The sequence below is a fragment of the Carlito syrichta genome, unplaced genomic scaffold, assembly GCF_000164805.1.
Source record: "Carlito syrichta isolate Samal-C Ts95f unplaced genomic scaffold, Tarsius_syrichta-2.0.1 Scaffold304529, whole genome shotgun sequence".
NCBI lineage: Eukaryota > Metazoa > Chordata > Mammalia > Primates > Tarsiidae > Carlito > Carlito syrichta.
Window position 1 is genome coordinate 99,469 of NW_007248625.1, and position 21,495 is coordinate 120,963.

At 36.0% G+C, this 21,495-nt stretch overlaps 1 protein-coding gene across 2 annotated transcripts in view; it reads left to right on the top strand.

The window, feature by feature from the left end:
• GABRA3 (gamma-aminobutyric acid type A receptor alpha3 subunit) overlaps positions 1-21,495 on the top strand; it is a 95,891-nt gene that overhangs the window by 57,972 nt on the left and 16,424 nt on the right. For both annotated transcript variants that reach the window (XM_008060136.1, XM_021713416.1), the window contains exons 5-6: positions 5,154-5,306; positions 18,003-18,214. In XM_008060136.1, coding sequence (XP_008058327.1) covers positions 5,154-5,306; positions 18,003-18,214 — 365 coding nt within the window. The remainder of the gene's footprint in view (positions 1-5,153; positions 5,307-18,002; positions 18,215-21,495) is intronic.

The window sequence follows — 21,495 nt, forward strand, 5'->3', positions numbered from 1 at the left end:
TCATAGCTCGGCCCCATCTGCTTCCTTTCTATGCTAAGGCCTGCTCCCTCCATCAGCACTTTCTAAATTCTAAAATTCTTTTGAGCTCTTCCACTCATTCTTTCCTGTTGTCTTCTTTCTTATGGGTTTATAATATTTTAGTGCCTTCACTGGCACTTAATGGAGTCCTAAGAGAAATAGGAAGTAAATGTGTGTGCTGAGTCTGCTATTATGAACTGGACGTCCTTCTGACATTTTACCCACATTTTTAAATAACTTTATTGTTTCCATTTTTGAAATTTTATATCTCAAATATATCTGGAGTTTGTTTTGGTTTATGCACCCTATTATTCCAATATCTATTACTGAATAATCTAGTCTTTCCTCATTGCTTTGAGATACTGCATTTTTCAAATACTAAATTCACATATGTGCACACATGTATTGATTTATTATTCTCTTTTATTATTATCTCTTTATTCTGTATCAGTATTACATTATTTAAATTATTGTAGGTAATTTTTTCAAACTAATCTTGAAATTAGTGCATGTGTGTGTGTGTGTGTGTGTGCACGGCTTTTGTAGACACCATTCCTAATTTCCCCCCTCCTTTGGCAAATTGTTACATTAATTTTCTAAAAGTATAGTTTGGATGCATTATCCTTATTTTTTCATCTTTCCTGGAAATTTGATCATTTGTTAGAATAACCATTTTATTATTATGGCCATTGTATATATTACAATGTGTGTAATAGGTATGTGTAGCATAGGTATGCAGTGATAATCCAGAAACAGGAGAGCGAAAGAGACATAAAGAAAAATTAGAGAGATGGGGATAAAAAGAAGACAGCAGGCAAGATAAAGAACAAGGAACAGAAACAGAGAGATTTAAAAAAATACCAAACATGGATTTAAGAAAATATATTCACTTACTCTGTATAATGAGTTAATTTGCCAAGCTATTTGAAAAATCCTCTTGTGTGTTTCACAACCTTCAAAACTAGTTAAGTTGCGAATGTGTTTTACATTGTATCCTCAAATATTTCAAACTTGACACAGATGGAGCTTAATGGGCTGGACTGCAAAGGCAGGGGAAAATTACCCAAACCACTTCAAGGGTCATCCTTCATAGTAAGAAAAAATACAGAGAAAGGCAGCAATAGGGTCAAGCAGAAAGGGAATATAATAATCCACTTTAGGAAAATATATTCGGTTATGTAAAGCATTAATTAGCTAAACTGTTCTGCATTTCTGATCCATAGATAATAACTCATTTGTGAATGCATATGTATTATATGTTTTATAGTGTACCCTTGAATATTTTACACACAACACACAGATGGTACTTAATGGGCTTGATAAACTGGGGCACAAAGGTAGGAATAAAATGGGGGAAGTTGGAAACATCTTCCAATCTGATTAAAGCTCCAGTTCTCACTTTGGCAGAGAAGAGGTAAAGAGATAGAAAATATCAGAGTTGTATTTAAGATAACCAATTCAGTTAATTGACACATGAATTAATTTGCTAAGTTTTCTAAAAGTCCACTTGTAATTTTCTCCCTCAGAAATAATCTAAACTGTGAATACTCGTGAATATTGCTTTGCCTTTCAGATCCACAGAATGGAAGTAATTTGTGAAAACTATTCGTTACATATTTTATATATTAAATATTTCGCATGATCAGAGATAGGATTAATAGGTAGGAGTTCAGAAGTGTGAGACTGAGATGGGGAAGGGGGAAAACTTTCCAAGCTAATCAAAGTCCAAGTCTCATGAAAAAGAAATCCTCAATGCCTTTCAGTGGGGAGAGTGAAGAAGCGAGGTAGAGATGGACATACACAAGAGAGAGAGAACAAAGAAAGGAAAGGAAGTAAAAAGAAGCAGAGAGAAAGAAAAGAGAAAGGAACTGCAAAGTTGTAGTGAGGAAAACATTTTATCGTTTTGAGTGAGCCTACTTGTGTTTTTCCTGTTCACATAAACAAGCTAGGATGTGAATACACACACAATATGGATGGTGTATTGAACTTCAATGACCAAATGGTGCTTCCTAGGTTTAGGTACAAGAAAGTGGGAACTTGCCTCATTCAGGAATCCTGCCCAAAACAAATGTGAGTGGAGGGAGAGAGGTAAAAACTAAGAAGCTCTGATAAGATGATAAGAGAAGTATTAGAGTGGCCGGATTGCAAGGGTCTTTGGGGACTATTTTGGAGAGGTTGACTTTTATTATTTGAGAGATGATAAACCATTGGAGGGTCTTGAATCGAAAAAAGTCATAAAGGACAAAGTTATGAACTTTGAAGCAACTTGGATGGATTTAGAGTCTATCATACTCAGTGATCTATTTCAGAAACAAAGAGCTGAATACCACATTTCCTCACTTAGAAGCAAACTCTGAACATTTATCATAATACTGTAAGAAAGTTTGGCGGTAGTGGAACACTCCTTGTGGGGAAACACAACATCAGCAGGGGCACCTGATCTCAAACCAAGAAAAGTGGGGACCAAAGGGAGGCCCAAACTTTACCCGTATGATGACCACTTATCCTGAATTGTACCCCACATCTTTGAGGTAAATAAATAAATAAAAAGAGACGAGACAAGACCTGGCTTATGTTTTAATAAGATCATTTTGCATTAAAGAGGGGCAAGGACAGAAGCAAAAGAGAACAGTTAGAAAGCTATGAGAGTGTTCTAAGTAAGAGATGATGGTGGCTTAGACCAGAGTAGTAGCAGTGAAGGTGGTGAGAAGTGGTCAAATCATGCATATGATTCCAAGAAAGAACTGGAAGAGTTTGCTGATTGAGTGGGGAGAGGGAGAGAGAGGAAGGGAGGAACTGAAGGGTGTAGTCAATGATAATGTTACAAATTGTTAAGATTTTTGTTTTGGCCTAAGCACATGAGAGCTACCATTTACTGAAGTAAGGAGATCTGTTGGAGAAACCCAATTTGGAGAAGGAGGGGGAACGGGAAGAGTGAAAGTCAAGATTTGTACTGTTAGATCAAGATGCTTATTAGATTCCCAAGTAGTGGTGTCCAGTAGGTAGCTGCATGTATAAATCTAGAGTTGAGTACAGAACCCTAGGTCTCCTGTAACAAAGTATGGCAAACTGGGCAACTTAAAACAACAGAAATGTGTTACCTCACAGTTCTGGAGCTTTGAAATCTGGAATCAAGGCATCAGCAGGGTTACTTCCTTCTAGAGACCCTGAGGGAGAATCTTGCCCATGCTTCTTCCTAGCTTCTAGTGGTTTCTGGCAGCCCTTGGCTTTCCTTGTCTTGTAGACACATCACTCCAATCTCTGTCTCTGTCATCACATAATTTTCTCCCTGTGTGTATCTCTATCCATCCCTCGCTCCCTACGTCCCTCACCACCTCTTATAAGAATATCAGTCATATTGGATTAAGGCCCATCCTGCTCAGCTATGGCCTCATCTTAAATAGCTGTATCTGCAATGACCTTATTTTCAAATAAGGTCACTTTCTGAGGTACTGGGAGTTAGGAATCCACCATCTTTTTTTGTAAGCTGACCGCATTTTATCCAGTTAACTAACAGAAAGCATTTGGTAGCTAAATGTTTAGATCCTAAAAATAAAACCCAAAAGCCCAGTTCATTCCTGATCACCCAGGAAGAGAGTGATGTGGCAGCTCTGGTCCCGAATGCATGCACAGAGCATTTCTTGAGCAATTCAGCATCCTGAACGTGGCCTACAAAACCCTTGCAGACTTGGCCCCTGCCTACCTCTCTAGGCTCAAATGGATCCCGTCAACCACACTCTGCTGTGCTCTGACCACTTGGATCTTCCTTCTACCTAGAGTTTTCACACTATTCTTTCGGCCTGGAATACTTTCCTCCCTCATCTGGCTGGTTCCTCCTCCAGGTCTCCTCTTACATTTCCCTTTCCCCAGCGTGACTACCTCCTTCATGGTATGCCCCATTCTTCTGCACTTTTGCACACTTACAATTTTTACAATTTTTTTCATCAGAATAACACCTCCATCTGGTAACTACCTAATTCTGAGTAACAGCCCATGGTCCTTTTTCTTCCCACCTTCAATACCATTGCCCAGAGTAGGAATCCACCATATCTTTTTGGAAGACACAACCCAACCCATAACAAGTAGGAGGCCCAAGCAGAAACCAAACAATGGAGAGTTATCAGAGTTTAAGGTATTAAAGACACACGCTGGATGAGAATGTCAAGAGAGTCAGTAAGACAGCAAACAGTACAGGTACAGAGTGCTGACACCCTCCAATGTTTAGAAATTAAAAGGAACAACAAAGGAAACTTGAGAGGAGTGATCAGTAAAGTGAGAAGCAAACCAGAGGAGCCTCATGGCCTAGAAGTTCTGTGAAGAAAGTGATTTCAATAATATGGAAGGCTCAACTATGTAAAATGCACTGACAAATGCAGTAAGATGGGGAATTGTCAAGTGGATTTAACAACATGGAGTAATTATTAGTACCGACCTCACAGAACTGTTAGAAGAACAGAAAGTTAGTATTACAAAATCATTCAGAAAATTTTTTGGCTCATAGTTAGAGTACAGTAAGCGTTGACTCTTACTTTAGAAGTGAAGTAACGTCAGTGAGTCCACGTTCTTCTAGGTAAACTTTTGGTACTAACCGAGTTAAGACCATCAGAACAGCAGAGCATAATGGTTAGAAAGCATAAATTGGGGAGCCAACCTATCTGGGCTTGAATTTGGACTCCACTACCTATTAACTGGGTGATCTAGTGCAAGTTTCTCAATAGCTCTTTGCCTGTTTCTTGATCTATAAGATGAGGGTAACAATAGTACTTACCTCATAGGGTTTTTGTGAAGATTTAATATTTGAATAAATTGAAAGTGCTAAATGAGCACCTATCACTAAGCAAGTGCTGTAGAAGAGATTGTTATTTCTTATTATTATTTAAATGAGAACATTAATTTACTTGAATTAATTTGTGTCAAAATTGTTCTGAGCAAGCTGTATTGGTATACTATTAGCATTTCCCACAAAAACACACAATTTCATGATTATTAAAGATTCTGGTTATGTGGACTTGGGAGGTGCTGGGATGTCTTGTGTTGAATAAAAGATTAAGGAGCTTTGTGAACTGAATCAGGGGCCAACTTGACTTAAAAATATTTTTGTAGCTCCATACTACCTAATTCTACTCTCTTTCTAGGAGAATATGTCGTCATGACAACCCACTTTCATCTCAAGAGAAAAATTGGCTACTTTGTGATCCAGACCTACTTGCCATGTATTATGACTGTCATTCTGTCTCAAGTGTCGTTTTGGCTCAACAGAGAGTCTGTCCCTGCCCGTACGGTCTTTGGTGAGTGTTGATTTATTAAGAATAGGGGAGAGATATTTGCAAAGTCTTATCGTGGACAATCAGAGAAGAGGCGACAAAGGTGGAAGAATGATTCCTGGAGAGAATGGGAGCAATGTCTGAGCCTAACAGTAGTAACTCAATTATTTGTGAGGTTTTAGGCTTAATTCTTAATAAGTGTTGAAGGAGTGTGGATACTGAAATGCTTCCTGTCTCTGTCAGCTTTGCCCCAGGAAGTGGGAAGGGATTGAATCTTCAGTGAAAAAGAGGAATTTAGTGCACAGTATGAAGAAGGTAAAAGACAGGAAACCAGACTAACAATAGAGAAGTGAATTGGGGACTTTTGTGTGTGTGTGTGTGTGTGTGTGTGTGTGTGTGTGTGTGTGTACGAATGTCTGACTTTACTGCTTCTCCTCTTACCTTTTTGAAAGTATGAATTATCTGATAGTCAATAAAGGTTGCACAAAGTTTGAAGGATTTCTCAATAGTACTCACAATCAAAGGCATTTTCTTCAATATGAGCTTACAGATGTGTAGGAAGAGGTTTGCATGTCATTGGCAAACGCTTTTTTAAAATCACAGACTTAAAACGCATAAAACATTTTCTGCCTGATTTCTCACTGTAGGAGATAAATATAATTTCTTTTCTGCTACTAAACTGCCTCCATGGCAGTGGTAACTGTGAAACATATATATATATATATATATATATATATATATATATATATACACACACTAAGGTGTACTAGATATCTACACAGAAGGCATTTCTACCAGTATCCTGAAACTGTACTGGGTAGTGAAATAAATAGTAAATGATATTTCAGAAGAAGCAGCATTGTAGGATAGGTGTAAGAGGAAACAACAATGTAAACAGAGAGTGACCTGTAATGTAGGAAAAAGAAAAAAACAATCATAAGGGTGTGATATCCTGAAAGTCAAGAGAGGAATGTATTTCAAAAAGCAGAGGCTACTTATCTGGGGTGAATTCTACTGTGAGTTCACATCAGATGCAGACAGAAACTGTGTGTTTGGTCAGATGTTATACCTGATTGTTAGTGATCTTGAAAAAACAGTTCCAGTGAAGTGAAGGGAACAGGAGATGTATGTGTGTGGCTTCAAGATGCCCATTTTTGGAAATATAACAAACTAGATACCCTGAAAATTATTTCTCTGAAATATCCTAGAAAACTTGATAAAACATAAAAACCATTATTGTAAGCTAAGTGTTGAGCACAAAAGAAATGAATACTAAGGGGGCACAAAAGCAAGAAGGAACAGAAACTGGAGTGACAATCACATGAACGGTACTGTTGTGGCAGGAAGATAGTGGATGAACTACTGGGCTTGATAAGCAAGAGTTTGAGTTTTAAGGTTATACAAAGAAGGCACTTAGAGCTAAGATTGTGGTAGGCTAACATTCCCCAAATTAGTCCCTGGAACCTGCAAATGTGACCTATAAGACAAAGATAACCTTGCAGTTGTGATTAGGTTAAACTTCTTGAGATGGGGAAATTTTCCTGGATTATCTAGTTGGACCCTAAACACAATTGTGAAGCAGAGGGAGAATCAACTACAGAGAAGGAAGCAGGATGATGTTGGAAGGAAGAATGATTTGGAGATGCTTTACTGTTGGTTTTGAAGAAAGAGGAAGGAGCCCATGAGCCAAGAAATCCAAGTAGTGCAGCTCTAAAAGCTGGAAAAAGCAATGGATTATCCCTCTAGAGCCTTCAGAGGGAGTGCAACCCTGCTGATACCTTGACCTTAGCCCAGTGAAATTGATTTCTGATTTCTAACATCGAGAACTGTAATAATGCACTTATGTTGTTTTGAGCAACTAAATTTATGATAATTTGTTACATAAGCCATAGAATATTAATATAAGGACCTTTCCCATAAGTTCAATAAAAAAGATTTGCTCTCAGTGGAAAAGAGCAAAATAAAAAGACATTTGTCAGTGCAGAGAGACACTAAGAAAGCATGTTTATTTTGGCCTGGGCTTTGTGTGAAGTATGAGATATGAAAATTTATTTTTTAATTCAAACTTTGTCTCGTATTAATTTAGAATTCATATTTACACTGATTGCATTGATGTGAGAACTTGCACATTGAAATGCTAATTTGAAAAGTGATCACAGAATTTTTATGTGAGAACAAAGAGCCAAGAATAGCCAATATATCCTTCTAAAGAAGAACTAAGTGGAGAGACTTGCCCAGCAAGATGCCAAAAATGATTTAAAGCTATGGTAATTTAGACAGTGTGTTACTGGTATAAAGAAAATAAAAATAAATAAATGGACCACTATAGAAAGCCAAAAATCCATGGAAACTTGACTTGCGACAATGATGGCATCACAGATAATTAATTTTAAATTGATCTTTGGCTTTAATATAAAAGCTAAAAATATGCTGCTCTTAGAAGGAAACATAAGATAATATACTTGTATCTTTTAATAAGCAGAATTTTCTTGAGTGTACAAAAAAATAATAACAGCAAACATAACTAAATAATTAGATTTCAAAATTTAAAGTTTCTGCTCTACAAAGGATAACATTAAAAAAATAAAATATATGGCTGGGCACGGGGGCTCACACCTGTAATCCCAGAACTTTGGGAGGCGGAGGCAAGGGGATTGCCTGAACTCGGGAGTTTGAGACCAGCCTGAGCAACATGGGGAGACTTCATCTCTACAGTAAACCAAAAACTTAGCCAGGTGTAGTGGCGCATGCCTATGGTTCCAGCTGCTTGGAAGGCTGAGGCAGAAGGATCGCCTGAGCCCAGCAGGTCAAGGTTGCAGTGGCCACGAGAGTGCCACTGCACTCCAGCCTGGGCAACAGCATCTGACTCAATAAATAAATAAATAAATTAATTAATTAAATATCAGGCTATAGTCTGGGATAAAGCATTCTATATATATACAAATCTAACAAAGAATCTGGATTCCAAAAATATAAAAAGCTCCTACAATTCAATAATACAAATGTAAAGAATGCAGTTTTTAAGAATGGGCAAAACACATGAACAAATATTTCACAAACAAATTTATACAAATGCCCATAAGCATGGGAAAAGATCTTTAACATATATTTTTTTAAATCAGGGAAATGTAAACTAAAACCTCAGGGAGACATCAATTTATACACTAAAATAGCTAAAATTTAAGAGACTGACATGATCAGATACTGGTGAATTTGAGGAGCAATTGAAACTTTTATATACTGCCGGTGAAGAGATGAAATGAAGCAACCACTTTGGAAAAGCAGTTTGACTATTTCTTATAAAGTTAAAAATTAATTCACTCTATAATCTAGGTATTCCATCCATAGGTACATATCCAGATGAAATGAAAATATAAATCTAAAAAAACGACTTGTCCAAGAATGTTCATAACAGCTTTATTCACAAAAACTCCAAACTGTAAAACATCCAAATATATGTACATAAACACATGAATGGGTGAATATATTGTGGTATATTCACATAATATATTAGCAACTGTTGAGTCACAAAACAATATAGATGAATTAGAACCTTACATCAAACTAAAAAGGCCAGGATCACAATAGTATAGAATATATGACTTTATGTGAAATTCTAAAACAGGTGAAGCTAAGCTATGGTGTTAGAGATCAAAGCAGTGGCCTCTTCTGAGGTGAAGGAGTAACAGAAAGTGGGCATGAAGGAACTTGCTGGTGTGGTGAAAATGATTGGGGTAGTAGTTATACAACTGTATACATTTATCCAAACATTTAAAAATGTGCAAACTATTTTGTTTTGTTGTATATAAACTGTATCCCAATTAAAAATACAGACCTATTGGGACTACAGATATTTGAGATATCAGACACAGACTTTCGAATAGCTATGGTAAATATGCTTTAGTAGATGAAGGAAACATGAGAAGTTCCAACATAGAAATGGAAATTAAATGAGAGAGAGACTATTAGAATTGTAGAACTGGAAAATATAGATTAAAACTCAGTGGTTTAGACATAGTTGAATAAAAAATTGATTAACTGGAAGATAGATCAGAAGAAACTATCTAGAAAGACAAAAATTATGAAATGCATAAGAAAAAGAAAAATCATATAATTTATTGAGAAGTTCTACTGTAGATGTAACTGGGATCCTAGAAGGAGAGAAGTGAGAGGATGGTACAGACGTAATTACTAAAGGAATAATTGCTGAACACTGTTCTAATCTGTGAAAGGATTTAAAGCCACAATTACCAAAATAAAGCAAACAAACAAAAACTACCAATCCAAGTAGGATAAATTAAAAGACATACAAACAGGGGACACATCACAGGTAGGCTTCTGAAAACAAGCAAGCAAGCAAAAAACAGAAACAGAGAAAAATCTTTAAAGTATCCTGAAAAAAAGTATTGCTGTTGGGAGCCGGCCACGGAGGCCCACTGAGTGTTAGGGATCAGGGAGAGCCATGGACCCTGAGACCACCAGGACACATTTGGGAGCTGTTGACCCCATTCCCTCCCTCCTTTTCATTTGGCACTGCAACCAGGAAAGGCTCCTGCTGGCTCTAAGAAAAAACTCTGAGACCAAAACATACACAGCTAAACTTGGGAGTCTATTGTTCCCATTTTCCACGGTTTATGGTTTTTGCTTTTAATCAATTTAAGTTTAACTTTGAGTCACATTGAGGAGCCTTAATACAAGTCACAGGTTCTCTTGATGTGATTTAAAAAATTTATAGATATAGGTTTTAAAATATAGTTTATATAGATTAAAAACATTTAGATAACCATTTTGTTCTAAAAGTGTGGTTAGTTCAGTTTGATTCAGAGGGCCAATAAAGTTTAAATTAGGTTTGCTGGTACTAGGAAAGTATAACTATAACAACTATTTTATAGAGACTAGTTTAAATTAACATAAAATAGTAAAAAGTAATATATCATTATGTTAGTTTTGGGTATAAGCATAAAACGATATTATATAATTATAAACAATTTAGGATACATAGAAACTGGATAAAAAACAAAAAGACAATTTGTAGTTATTCTTTCTCATGTTCTTCCTCATGTTTAAAAAATACATCTACTTGAGAGTGGGGGGTGTCCTGTGTACACCTGGACCTATTCATGTAAAAGACACATACTACCTTTTGTATAACCATAACAACAAAAATTCCCATGATGATAACTTTACAGAGTTCAGAGATAAAAACCCTGGGATAACACTCAGTAAACAACTTCTGGTCACTTAAACAAGAGTCCAGTCTCTTTCTTTCTCTTTATATCTATCCCTCCAATTTAATCGCCAACACTGTCTCACCTATCAGAGACCCCTGATCTCCACAGGGACAAGACCCCCACAACTGGCACCCAACATGGGGCCCTAAAAAGATAAACTTTTTCTCATTTCAAGGCGGCTAAAATCTAACCCAAGGGTGCTACCTTTGTTAAACTATACCGTTTTGTTAGGGGGAGTAACAAGCACCTGGATTTTTTTGTGTGTCATCTGAATCCACCACTCCAGGAGTAATGGAAATTTTTTGTAAAGACAAGAAGTTTTTGCCTAGTATTATGCCCACTATTCCTTCCAGGAGAGGGCCCTTTGTTTTGTAGAGAGAGGCAGAGTGAAGACAGATAAGGATTTCTTTTTGTAACGCCCGAGCCGTGATATAATCATGGGCCAAAACAAATCTAAAAAACATAAAATGTTTATAAACATTTTAATAAATACTTTTTCTAAACGTAAAACTAAAGTCTCTTCTATAATTTAACTTGTTTTCTACACTTTATTCAAGATCAATATCCTTAGTTCCCCCAAAAAGATACTGTGAGTTTAGATATGTGGACTAAAGTTGGGGAGAAATTAAGGTTATATTATTCACAACATGACCCTAAAAAGGTGCCACCTGATACTTTTTCTTTATAAAACTTAATCAAAGATGCCTTAAATCCACAACATAATTATAAAAAATTTCCTTCAAAAGGGGCCACTGATGTTGATGATAAAAATAAAAAAAACTTTTCTTTTTGCCACTACTTCGACACCTCCTTTACCTGATGACAAATTATCTTCACAAAATAAGGCTAAATTAGAAGATAAAATGGTAAAATATCATAAATAAAAATATCCTAATAATGTTACTATACCTCTTTCTAAGATTTTCCTTTAAAGGTTAAAAATACTAAAATAAAACCTGGACTTAATTACACTTTTCTTTTTCTTATAAAAATGTAGAGAGCTCAAACAATAATAAGCAAAAATATATAAATAATATATAAATAATATAAGTAATATAAATAATATATATAAACAATATATAAATAATATAAACAAAAATATATAAATAATAAACCAAAAAAATCTCATTACAGTCTTTAATTGTGGACAATTCAAACATATTAATAAAAATTGTCTGGCTAAGCAAGTTATGGCTAATTTACAAGACACACCATCGCCACCTACTAAGACTACTCGACCAAAAACACTGTGTCCTAAATGTCAAAAAGGCTATCATTGGACAAAAAAATGCTGATCTAAATTTCACAAAATCAACACTCCTTTAATTCCACAACAAGCCATCCCAGTTCAAAAAAACTTCCAGAGGGGCCAGCCTCGGCTCAAAATAACAATAGGGGCAGCCTCTGCCATAAACCCGTTCATTCCTTTTGTTCCATCACAGAGCTCATCCGAGCCACCCCAGGGAGCACAAGACTAGACATCTGTTCCTCCACCACAATAATATTAACTCCGGATGTTCCAATAACCCCAAATCCTACGGGAATAAAGGGCCCTCTCCTGGAAGGAATAGTGGGCATAATACTAGGCAAAAACTCCTTGTCTTTACAAAAAATTTCCATTATTCCTGGAGTGGTGGATTCATATTACACACAAAAAAATCCAGGTGCTTGTTACTCCCCCTAACAAAACAGTACAGTTTAACAAAGTTCAAAAAATAGCCCAACTGCTGCTCCTGCCTTATCACAAAGCAGGTAAAGCTTTAACTAACCTGCCTAAAAGTGACTCTACATTTAGTTCTAACAATGTTGCTTTTTGGGTTCCAAAAGTTACTGATTCCAGACCTCTAAAAGATTTATATATACAAGGAGTTAAAATTAAAGACTTGTTAGACACTGGAGACAGTGTTTTCTGTATTGCCAAAAAAGATTGGCCTGCTTCCTGGCCAACTCAGATAACTCCTTCGAGACTTATAGGCATTGGTTGAACACCCTCAGTGGCTAAAAATTCTCCAATTTTAAATTGGACAGACAATAAGACTTCAAAAACTTTTTGCCCATATGTTATTCCATCTATCCCCTTTACATTATGGGAGACATTCTTACTCAAATAGACATACTTTTATATAGCCCTAATGACAAAGTTTCAACACAAATGCTACAAATAGACTATAATCCCTTTAAAAGACTTGACAAAGACAGACAAAAAATACAAAAACCTGTCCAAGTTAACAAAAAGACAAATCAAGCTGACATTGACTATTCAAATTTATCCTAGGGGCCATTATTCCTAAAACTGCCGACCCTATTACCTAAAAAGATGACAAACCGGTTTGGGTAAAACAATGGCCCATGCCCTCAAAAAAACTTAAGACAACTAAAAAGCTAATTAAAAAACAATTAGAGACAGGTCATATAAAGCCTTCTGCTAGCCTTTAAAATACCCCTATTTTTATCATTAAAAAAAAATCTGATAAATGGAGACTTTTACAAAATTTTAAAACTATCAATGCCACTATAAAACCCATAGAGATGTTACAGCCTAGACTTCAATCTCCAGCTACTATACCTGTTAACTTTAATATTATAGTTATTGATTTACAAGATTTTTTTTTACTATAAAAGTTTTACATTTAGTTTACCTTCACCCAATTTAAAACAGCCTTTTCCAAAATATCAATAAAAAGTCTTGCCACAAGATAATAAAAAACAGTCCTACCTTGTGCCAAAAATATATAAATACAGCCTTACAAGATATTAAAAGCCAATATCCTAATCTCTATTTAATCCATTATATAAATGATATTTTGCTGACTCACAAATATCATACTCTTTTACATAATATTCTTAATAAAACTGTGACTGCTTTAACTAATTGTGGTCTAAAAATTTCCCCCCCAAAAATTGAAACCAATCCTCCTTTCACATATCTTGGCCGTGTGTTGAACACACAAACGATAAGTCACCAACCTTTACAATTACAAAAAAATCACTTGATGACGTTAAATGATTTCCAAAAATTGTTGAGAGATATTAATTAAATTAGACCTTATTTGCATATTACCACAACAAACTTAAAACCTTTATTCAATATTTTACAGGGAGATTCTTCTCTCAATTCTAAAAATATTCTCACATCAAAGGCCAAAAAAGCCTTGTCCCTTATAAAAAAGGCTATTAACTCTCAAAAGGTTAAAAAAATAAATTATCGCCTACCTTGAGACTTAATTATTCTAACCACTCTCCATACTCCCACAAAATGTCTATAACAAAAAGGACCAATGGAATGGCTCCATCTACCAGTGTCATCTAAAGAAATATTGACTTCTTATCCTTACTTAATAGCCTTACTTATAACCAAAGGGAGACATAAAAATGTTAAATTATTTAGACAGATACACAATATAATTATTCCTTATAATAAATTTCAATTTCAAACTTTGTTACAATTGACAAATAACATTAACTAATTATAGAAAATCTACTTTATTTTATGCTCAAACCAAACATATTATTAATAATAATTTTTCTTACAAAAGACACTCACCTCCCATTTATTTTTATAATAATTCAGCCTTTAATAATTATAAAACATATTGCCATTAAAGTCATACCAAATAGACCTACTGCTGACATCAACAAAAACAATAAAAATATTTTTACACAAAAAAATCATTATAATTATTAGACCATAATTAAAGAAAATACTAAAGGGTGTTCTTCAAGCAAAACAAAAATTAACTCAGAAGGAAGGTTGAAGATATATTTTCAAAGAATGAAAATAATAAATGATAAATTGTTGAATGTATACAACAATAACAATGGCTTATTGGATAAACAATATATTTAGAATTTAAAATACTAGATCATAAAATAATCTACATAAGTTGAGATGGGGATAAAGATAAAATGTTCTAAGGACTTTCACCATCAGGGAAATTGATTCATTTTTTTTTTTTTGAATCAAAGATGTATGCTGACTGAACCTCTCATACATCTACTGAGGATGTTAAATGGCACAATCTCTTTAGAAAACAATTTGACAGTGCCATATAAAGTTAAACATATGCTTACCATATAATCTTGTCATTCCATTCCCTAGGTATTTACCAAGATAAATGAAAGCATATGCTTACACAAACTTGTATGTAAACCGTCTCAGCATATTCATTCATAACAGTTGAACACTGGAAACAATCCAGATGACCATTAATAGGTGAATGGACAAATTGTATCAATACAGTGGAATATTACTTTGAAATTAACAGGAATGAACTAGAGATAGATGCAGTACAAATGAACCTAAAATCATTATGATGTGTAAGAAAGCCAGACAAAAATGAGTATGTATGTATATATTTAACTCTAGGGGAGAAAAAATCTAATCCATAGTGAAAGTGGTTACCTGCTGAGGGGAAGGGATGGTATGAACACCTGTGTGGTGATAAAAGTATTCTCTAGATGGTACCTATGAGAAAGAGTGGAGTGGGGTATCTCCAGATGGTAGAAGTCTCAAAAAAGCACAGGTTATCACAAGACTGTGAACATGGAACAATCTGAAGAGTACTAGACATCAAGGAAAAATATGGATCTTGATTCAGAATTATCAGTCATATTTTGAGAACTAAAACAGTGTGCTCAAGAGTCAGGTATCAGTTAAGACCAAAAGAGGGGTATGTATTCAGAGAAGTTGAGAATATAGGTGTTATATAGTCTTAGAGCAGCAGAGTTGAATAGTTAGAAGTATTTGGGAGAAAGGGTTTGTAAAAGTATGGGGGAGAGGGACAGATTCAGCAATGTACTTTGTCAAACAGTATTAAGCCTGACTGACAATGAATTAACAAATAGCCTTGGTCATGTGGTAAGCAGGAATATGAAACATGATTAATTCTGATGACTCCTGGGGGTAGAACTGGTGCTCATTTTGAATGCTGTGGTCTGAAATGTTTTAAAATTTGTATCCTTAGGACCTAACTCTGTGCAAGGTACAGAGCAGATAGTTGGTAATATTGGAGAAAAGAAGACAATAAGAACTATATTACTAATAATAATAACAATAGAGTTACTGTAAGAGAAGCACGTTATTAACTCTGATGAGAGCAGATGTGGTACAGTGCCATGGCTGTTGGCTGGGCCTGAGAATTAATGTCTGTTATACTCATCGCACATGTGGCTTTCAAGGACAGATATATGTGATCAAGTAAATGTACTAGAAGTGCTCAAAGGAAATGAGGGGGACAATTAGTTCTACCTGAGCCCTTTAAGAAAGGCTTTTTAGAAAAGTCTTGCAAAAGAAGCACCGGGTGACAGGCTGTATCTTTTTTAAAATGCCAGGAATCTTTTTGTCCATCCGTGAAATGTACCAAATGTTTGATTGAGGGTGCTACCGGCTCTGACTAGCTTAAGAGCTCTCCATAAGTTGACAGTTCTAATTAAGCCCTAGAGGCTAGAGCTCTAAAAATCTCTAGTGAGATATAGCATGGAAGCACTTGTGGTGCAGTACAGTTCTCTCCATCTCAGCACTAGCATACTTCTATGAATGTGCCAAGGTGGACAACTGCATTTGCTGATAACCATAAATTAGGTAACTTGTTTCTTCCATAACTCAGTCCTTGTTTGGTATGCTCTGAAGGTTACTGAGCCTTGAGTCCATTCTCAGAGTTCACCAGGTTATAGATTTAGATAGTTTGTTAATAAGTACTAGCTATGTGACTGATTCCTGATGTGACTTTAAAAGTACTTTTGCTAATCAACTTTGATGATTCCTGCCCTAGTTTGTGCAAAGGTGCTTCTTTAAGATCTCTCTGTTGAAACCGTATTGAGTCTTTTCCAGTCTGGATTTTTATTTATATAGCAAATGCATAAGTAAACTACCCCCAGGAGAGCAAGAAAGAAGAGGAATCGCCAGAGGCTGCAGATACATGGCTGACTATCTGAGTAGAGTTAATAGAGGCAGTGTCTTCACTGCTTGCTTTTTCATACAGCATCTTTCACTCCATTAGGACTTCTTTCCATGCTCTGCTTGACACAGGCTCGTGAGGTTTGTATCCCCTTTATCTTCAGCATGCCAACACTCAGAGAGAGATTCTGATCACTTCCCCTTCGTCAGGTCTGAGTGACTTTGCAACTGCCTTATAAAAATCCTATGGGATAGAGACAGAGGAAAATATACGTAGGTAAGGAAAAAAGAGGCAGAGAGAATAAGAAAATTGTCCAAGATACACAGCAAATAAGTGCCAGTACTCAGAACGTCTAACTCGTAGCGTAGTATTCATCAAGACTAGAATACTACTACTAGCAATTATGAAACTATAATAATATTGTTAACAATGTGGTTATAATTGCTACTATAATTACTATATAATTATGACAGTACTATTGCTAATAACAATAGTAGCAATACTAGTAATGTTAATTATATAAACTACTATTTATGGAGTGATTACTTTGTGTCAGGTATTACTCTATAAACTCTGTAAAAATCATTCCTGTCAATGCCCCAATAAATCTCCGTATCATTTGGTATTCAGTATATTTTATACTTGATAAAACTGAAGTTTACTGGAGGTAAAACACCTTATTCAAGGTTGTATTATTAGTCAGATTGCTCAGATTTCGGTCTACAGTTTGACACTCACAGCTTGCACTGTTAACCACAACACTCTATGGCTCCCATACATATCTAAAATATGAAAAGATTAGAAAAAAAGAAATAGAATTTAAAAGTGAATAAAAGAATGTATTGAATTTAAGTTAATAATACCGCCTCCAAAAGAATCAATTTATCTAAAAGCAAGCTTCGGTTTGGCAAAAACTCATAAGAAACAGATTTTGGAATAGCTTTCGTTGTCCACAAAGCTCAGTAGGGACCTAGGCTGTGAGACAGCTGTAGAACCATTCTTCACAACATTTTCTTGCTCTGTCAGAAGAGTGTTCAGAATTATGGAAGTGACCATGCCTTGAGCTCAGTTCTGGGCTATTCAGAAGAAAACTGCCAGGATGGGAAAGGAAGTGAACAAGATAAGGAATTCCTTAGAAGAACCCGAAACTCCATGTTTATTCTAGAGATGAGCAGATTTACGAGGAACTACAACCACCCTTTTTTAGGTTTCCAAAGGCCTGTCTTGGAGAGGAAGAGCAGTGGGTTGGTAGTTAGAAGAAGGCAGATTTCAGTTCATAAGGTAGGTTTAAAAAAAAATCAAAGGCTCTCTTACAATGAAATGGACTACTTATCCTACAATGGAGATGTTTAAGCAGAGACTAGAGGACATCTGCTAGACGTACTGTACTGCAAATTCTTATTCCTGTGTCCTTTGCATTGGGCTAGTTACTAGGTGGACCCATCTAGCTTTGACAGGATTTGTTTTTTACATTGAAGAGATCATTTTGAGTAGGGTAAAGCTTCTCCTTTCAAGTAGGAAGTTACTGATCTCATCAAATATACTCTCAATGTCTTCCATTTGCAACTGATTCTCATCTTCTCTCTTCCCAGGTGTTACCACTGTTCTCACCATGACCACCTTGAGTATCAGTGCCAGAAACTCCTTACCTAAAGTGGCATACGCGACGGCCATGGACTGGTTCATAGCCGTCTGTTATGCCTTTGTATTTTCTGCGCTGATTGAATTTGCCACTGTCAACTACTTTACCAAGCGGAGTTGGGCTTGGGAAGGCAAGAAGGTGCCAGAGGCCCTGGAGACCAAGGTGAGTTACAGCAAAGGAGGGGCTGGGAAGCACCCCCTGAGAGAGCTGTATTGGGACCAGGAGTGGGCAGCCTGTAGCTTGCAGGAACTGGGCAGGGCTATGTGCTATTCACTGGGGTCATCAATACAATTCTTAACTGGAGTGCTTCTTGGCAACCTGGCATGTTGTCTAGGGAAAGGTAAAGAGGACAGGTATCATGAAGGGTTGATGTCTTGTGGTGAAGGATCAGACCTCAGTGTGATACTGCTAGACTCAAGAGAAACCCATTGGTACTTACAAAGTCCCCCAGAGGCTTGGACTCTATCTTGAATGCAGAGACCAACCTCTAGGGCAACATTTGCCCCTTAATTCCAGTACATTCACATTATAGTCAAACCATAATGATCATCTTTCCTTCTGTGTCTTTGCTTATTTTGTATTTTCTACCTGGAATGTTCTCTTTTTTCCCGCTGCCTGGTGAAAACCTGCTCATTCTTCAAGACCCAACCAAAATGTTACTTTCTCCATAGAGCCTTCTTGGAAGCATCCAGAAAGACTTAGCTTTTCTTGAGGCACGAGTGTCCCTGATATTAAAATAGTTCATTTGTTGTAGAGTTTTTATGCCTACCTCCTCACTAGACTGTGAACAACTTGAATGCAGGGGCTTATCGGCATCTTATTTCTAGCCAGCTATCATGCTTGCACAACATTCTGTCTCATAGTAAAAACTGAATAAATGCTGGATGGATTGGTAGATTGATGGTAAGGAGGAAAAGAGAGAAAAAACAATAAACTAACTGGATTGGTAGGAATAAAACATGCATACAGTGAAATCAAGATTGTTGTCCCTGGCTGCTTTAAATAAATCCAGGTCTCTAGAACTAGACGTTGTCCAAAGATGCTATAAAGAACTGGCAGATGTGATCCCAGGACCCCAGTACTCTTCAAAGAATCATGGAGAAAAGAAATGGTGGTGATTTTTCAAACTAGGGGAAAATATATATTTTATAGAGTACAGATTGGTGAGTTGGCAAAATTTTAGAATACATTTAGACAGAATTTATTAACTCCTTGCTATAAATTATGAAGAAATAAGTATATTTCCACTTCCTTCTTCAACTCCACTGTAGGAATTTTTTTGTTGGTTTTATTATTATACTTAATCTAGTTATCTTTGTATTCTTAAAATACATGTATTCTTCTATAACTTAATTTAACATCTAATGAATAGTGTCTGTTAGCTCCCCTCACACCCACTGCAAGATATAAGGAAATTGGTATACATCCACACCTACCTCTCCTTCTTTCTCTACCAGTTTCTGCCATCTCCAAATTTCTTTTTGCTATACTGATATTTCTTCATTGTGAAGATTTGTAACATTTATATCCTTTTATGCAACTGTAAAACCTATAATTGTTTAGTCATAGTTCAACATTTAAATGGGCTCTTTTCTCAAAATAATCCTTTTATCCATCTTTCCATTCACTGAATTGTTACCTCAATACTATCTTCTAGAAGTTTCTTTAAGACAGTCTCATGGGAACCAAATTTCCTACTATTTTTTAAATTTTATTTTACAGTTGTGAGGTACATGTGAGGATTTGCTACATAAGTAAATTGTGTGAAGGTGAGGTTTGGTCTTCTGTGAACCCTCCCTCCTCCTGGTAATGAACATACCCAATGGGCAGTTGTATGCCCTTTAAACGCCTCTCTCCCTCTCTCCCTGTTTTTGGCTGTGCCCAGATTTGTTGTTCCCACCTTTGTGCTCACATGCCCAAAGTTTAGGGCCCACTTTTAAGTGAAAACATGTAGTATTCAGAATTTGGTTTTGTTTGTTTCTGTGATAATTCATTTAGAATGATGGTCTTCAGCTGCGTCCATGTTGCTGCAAAGGACATGAATTTATTTTTCTTTATGGCTGCATAATATTCCATTATTTATATTTACCACATTTTCTTCATCTAGTTCACTTTCAATAGGCATCTGGATGGGTTTCATGTTTTTGATATTGTGAATAGTACTGCAATAAATGTATGTGTGTAGGTGTCTTTTTGGTAGAGCAATTTATATTCCTCTGAGTATATTCCCAGAAGTGGGATTGCTGAGTTTTATGGTAGCTTAGTTTTTAGTTCTTTAAGAAAATGCCACACTACTTTTCATAAAAGTTGAACTAACTCACATTCCCACCAACAGTGTAGAAGCATTCCCTTTTCTCTGTAGCCTCACCAACACCAACTTTTTAAAAACTTTTTAATGATAGCCATCTTGACCAGTGTGATGTGGTATCTCCTTGTAGTTTTGATTTGCATTTCTCTGATGATTGGTGAAGCTGAGCATCTTTTCATATGTTTATTGGCCGCTTGTATGTCTTCCTTTGAGAAGTGTCTGCTCATATCCTTTGCACACTTTTTAAAAGAATTATTTGTTTTTTTTCCTGTCAATTTGTTTGAGTTCCTTATAGATCCTGGATGTTAGGCCTTTGTCATATGCATAGCTCACAAATATTTTTTCCCATTGTGAATGTTTTCTCTTTACTCCCTTGATTTTCTTTTGCTAGACAAAAACTTTTTAGCTTGATAAGGTCCCACCTGTCAATTTTAGATTTTGCTGCATTTGTTTTTGAGGACTTGACCATGAATTCATTGTCCAGGTCAATGTCCAGGAGGGTGTTCCTTAAGTTTTCGTCTAAGATTCTTATAGTTAGAAATTTCACTTTTAAGTTCTTGATCTATTTTGAGTTAAGTTTTGTATATGTTGATATGTAGGGGTCCAGTTTCATTCTTTTGCAGGTGGTTAACCAGTTTTTCCAGCACCATTTTCTAAACGCAGTTTCTTTCCCCAATGTTTATTTTTGTCAGCTTTGTTGAAGATGAGTTGGTTGAAGGTCAGTGGTTTTATTTCCAGATTTTCTGTACTGTGTTATTGGTCTATGTGTCTTTTTGTGCCAGTTCCAAGCTGTCTTGGTTACTTGTAGTAACAAACTTGAAGTCTAGAAGTGTTACGCCTCCAGCTTTGTTCTTTTTACTGAGGATTGCTTTAGCTATTTGTGCTCTCTTTTGCTTCTTTATGAATTTCTGTATTGTCTTTTCTATGTCTGAAAAAAAATGATGCTGGTGATTTGATGTGGATCACATTGACTCTGTAGATTACTTTGGGCAGAATGGACATTTCGACAATATTGATGCTTCCAATCCAGGAGCCTGGGATTCCCTTCCATTCATTTGTGTCATCCTTGAATTCTTTGAGTAGTGTTTTGTAGTTCTCATTGCAAAGGTCTTTCACCCCTTTGGTTAGGTGGATG